The sequence below is a fragment of the Palaemon carinicauda genome, chromosome 21 (assembly GCF_036898095.1).
Source record: "Palaemon carinicauda isolate YSFRI2023 chromosome 21, ASM3689809v2, whole genome shotgun sequence".
In the NCBI taxonomy this organism is placed as follows: domain Eukaryota; kingdom Metazoa; phylum Arthropoda; class Malacostraca; order Decapoda; family Palaemonidae; genus Palaemon; species Palaemon carinicauda.
The window spans coordinates 26780170-26783567 of NC_090745.1; the positions used below are offsets into that span (position 1 = coordinate 26780170).

The window sequence follows — 3398 nt, forward strand, 5'->3', positions numbered from 1 at the left end:
ATAAACTCTGCCAATGCAGCCATTACTATTATTATTATTATTATTATTACAAGCTAGGCTATAACCCTAGTTGTAAAAGCAAGATGTTATAAGCCCATGGGTGACAACAGGGAATACAGCCCAGTGAGGAAAGGAAACAAGGAAATAAACAAACTACAAGAGAAGTAATAAAAAATCAATATGAAATATTTTAAGAACAGCAACAATATTAAGTCAGATCTTTCATAAATTAATTATAAAAATTCCAAACAAACAAGAGGAAAAAAAATTAGATAGAACAGCGTGCCCGAGTGTACCTTCAAGCAAGAGAACTCTAATCCAAGTCAGTGGAAGGCCATGGCACAGAGGCTATGGCCCTACCCAAGACAAGAGAACAATGGTTTTCTTTTGGAGTGCCCTTCTCCTAAAAGAGCTGCTCACCATAGCTAAAAGAGTCTCTTCTACCCTTACCAAGAGTTAAGTAGCCAATGAACAATTACAGTGCTGTAGTTAACCCCAAGGGTGAAGAGGAATTGTCTGAAAATCTCAGTGGTGTCAGGTTATGAGGACAGAGGAGAATGTGGAAAGAATAGGCCAGGCTATTTGGTGTATGTGTAGGCAAAGACAAAATGAGCCGTAACCAGAGAGAGGGATCCAATGTGGTACTGCCTGGCCAGTCAACGGACCAAATAACTCTCTAGCGGTAGTGTCTCAACTGATGACCTTTCCTCAGAGCGAGGTGTGCCATGAATTCCCGTGTCCAACTGTACCTGAAGACTTGAGGAAAGTGATCCGATGAGGGAGAAAGTCATTAACACCAGGGTCAAGCGTTTGTCTGTTTATAGTATTTGGAACAGTTAATTACAAGACCATATACGGCAACACTGCCTCGGCAGATATTTCAACACTGTGATGAGGCTTGCAAGCAGACTGCACGAGCAGCATCACTATCATAAGTACATCGGGAAATGTGTGTTGGGATGAGTGCTTCTCACAATCGACACCATTGTCTTTTTATTGCCTTTAAACAGTTTGGTATCCTAAAACAATCATTTAGTGTATTCTAATATGCTCAATGATCAAGAAGAATTTTACAATTATTCTTTCTCAAAATAACTAATGGTTAGATTTTCTAAAAATATTCTTGCTAATATTCTCATAGGTTAAAATCTTAATGATACTATCATGACTTGAATTAATAATTTGAGTCTAAAAACCGTAAAACATTAGTGGTTTACATTAGTATTTTGATGTCCTAAATCCTCCATTCAAATTTCTCCACTTCCCAATACATTTATTGCGATATTCTCATAAAGAAGTCATTGTAATGTCCTAAAACATTAAAATACAATTAATCAATTATTCTAACATTCGGATCTCCTAATATCATAATGTCCAAGCCTATTCTTTTAAATTATAGAGTATTTTGATATCATATGTAGTAGGTTACCCAAGGCACCAGCCACCCGTTGAGATACTACCACTATAGTTATTAGAGCCTGGCCAGATAATACTACATAGGATCCCTCTTTGGCCACGGCTCAATTTTACTTTGCCTACACATAAATTAAATAGTGTGGCATATTCTTTACACATTTTCTCCTCTCCTCATACAACTGACAACACTAAGGCAAAAAAAAAAAAAAAAAAAAAAAAGTCTTCTTCGCTCAAAGGGTTAACTACTGCACTGTATTTTTTCAATTGTTACTTTAATCTTGGTAAGGGTAGAAGAGACCATTGAGCTATGGTAAACAGTCCTAGGTCCTCTTGGAGAAGGTCATTCCAAAATCAAGTTATTGTTCTCTCGTCTTGGGTAGTGCTATAGCTTCTGTACCATGGTCTTCCACTGTTCTGGGTTTGAGTTCTCTTCCTTGAGGATACACCCAGGCACACTATTCTATCTTTCCTCACTTGGCTTATATAGCATCCCGCTTTTCCAACTAGGGTTGTAGATTAGTAAATCACCTAGTAGTAATAATAATAATAATAATAATAATAATAATAATAATAATAATAATAATAATAATAATAATAATAATAATAAAATATTCCAGTGTCCTAAATCAGCCAGATACTAATGCCCCAAACCAGCCATTCTGATATAATGATAATCAACGTCTTCTGAGGGTACTCACGTGATCCATGGCGAAGTTGAAGCAATAGTATCCGGTTTTCAGAAATCATCTATTGGCCCTACACTTCCTGACTGGGAATCAGTACTGTCTCTTGACATATCACTTGAAATACTCAGGCACTGTAACTCAGATACCCGAGGCACTTTTTATTTCCACATAAAAAAAAATGTCACTTGGCTAATGTTGACACTAGTGCAAGTGCTTCACTGTAACACTCCATTTTCCGGTCCTCCTTTGCGAAGGTTTCGGGAATGTTGTAGGCGAAAGTTTTTGTGACACGTGACCTGGAATTAAAGAAAAAAAGATTGAGCATCATTGGTTGGCTTCTGAGAGAGAGAGAGAGAGAGAGAGAGAGAGAGAGAGAGAGAGAGAGAGAGAGAGAGAGAGAGAGAGAGAGAGGGGGGGATATCAGCAGCTCTATTTAAAGATATCTTTATTAGAGAGAAGAGACGTAATTCTAGATAAATCATATGCATAAGAAAAATGGAGATAAGGAAAAATGCACCTTATGATCAACAACTGGGATCTAAAGAATACTTTGTCTTCAGTGAGAGATAAAAATCACATGTGATCTAGAGTGAGTACTTCAGGAAATTAGGTAATAGCGTCGTTCTATATGGATGCAAAAAAAAAAAAAAAAAAATCTGGTGACAAGATGTTCAAATGGAGAGGTTCTGTCTGATGAGTATGTAATTCTGATTAATTGAGCAAGTATTTTGAAGATTTGTTGAATACGGATGGTAAATACGAGGCAAGGATGGTTGATGCAAATATGGAAGGTACAGCTGGATTCAAAAGGACGCCGACACTCGGGCAAATCTTTCGTTAGATGTCTCTAGTGTTCCCATGACAAAACAGACAATATGTTGCTCTTCTTACTACTTCTACGAAATGGGCGGAGCCTTCTCCAACCTTAGTGACCCAAAGACAGTAAAAGGCTGTCCTTGTTAGCAAAAGGATATAAAAGTTACAAATCGAGTTGCCATATTTCAATTCTTTATTATCATTTGACGTCTCAACTATCCACTGCAAATATAAAACACACACACACACACACACACACACACACACATATATATATATATATATATATATATATATATATATACTGTATATATAATATATATATATATATATATACAGTATATATGTATATATGTATATATATACATATATATATATATATATATATGTATATGTATATATATATATATATATATATATATATGTATATAGATATATATATATACATATATATATATATATATATATATATATATATAT

General features: G+C 35.3%; 1 protein-coding gene across 1 annotated transcript in view; it reads right to left on the bottom strand.

Annotated features, from left to right (window-relative positions):
* The window catches only part of LOC137615227 (cortactin-binding protein 2-like), a 183595-nt gene extending 181240 nt beyond the window's left edge, over window positions 1-2355 (bottom strand). The window contains exon 1 of the mRNA XM_068344908.1: window positions 2115-2355. Within this exon, the coding sequence (XP_068201009.1) occupies window positions 2115-2123 (9 nt within the window). The 5' untranslated portion in view covers window positions 2124-2355. The remainder of the gene's footprint in view (window positions 1-2114) is intronic.
* Window positions 2356-3398: the final 1043 nt, after the last annotated feature.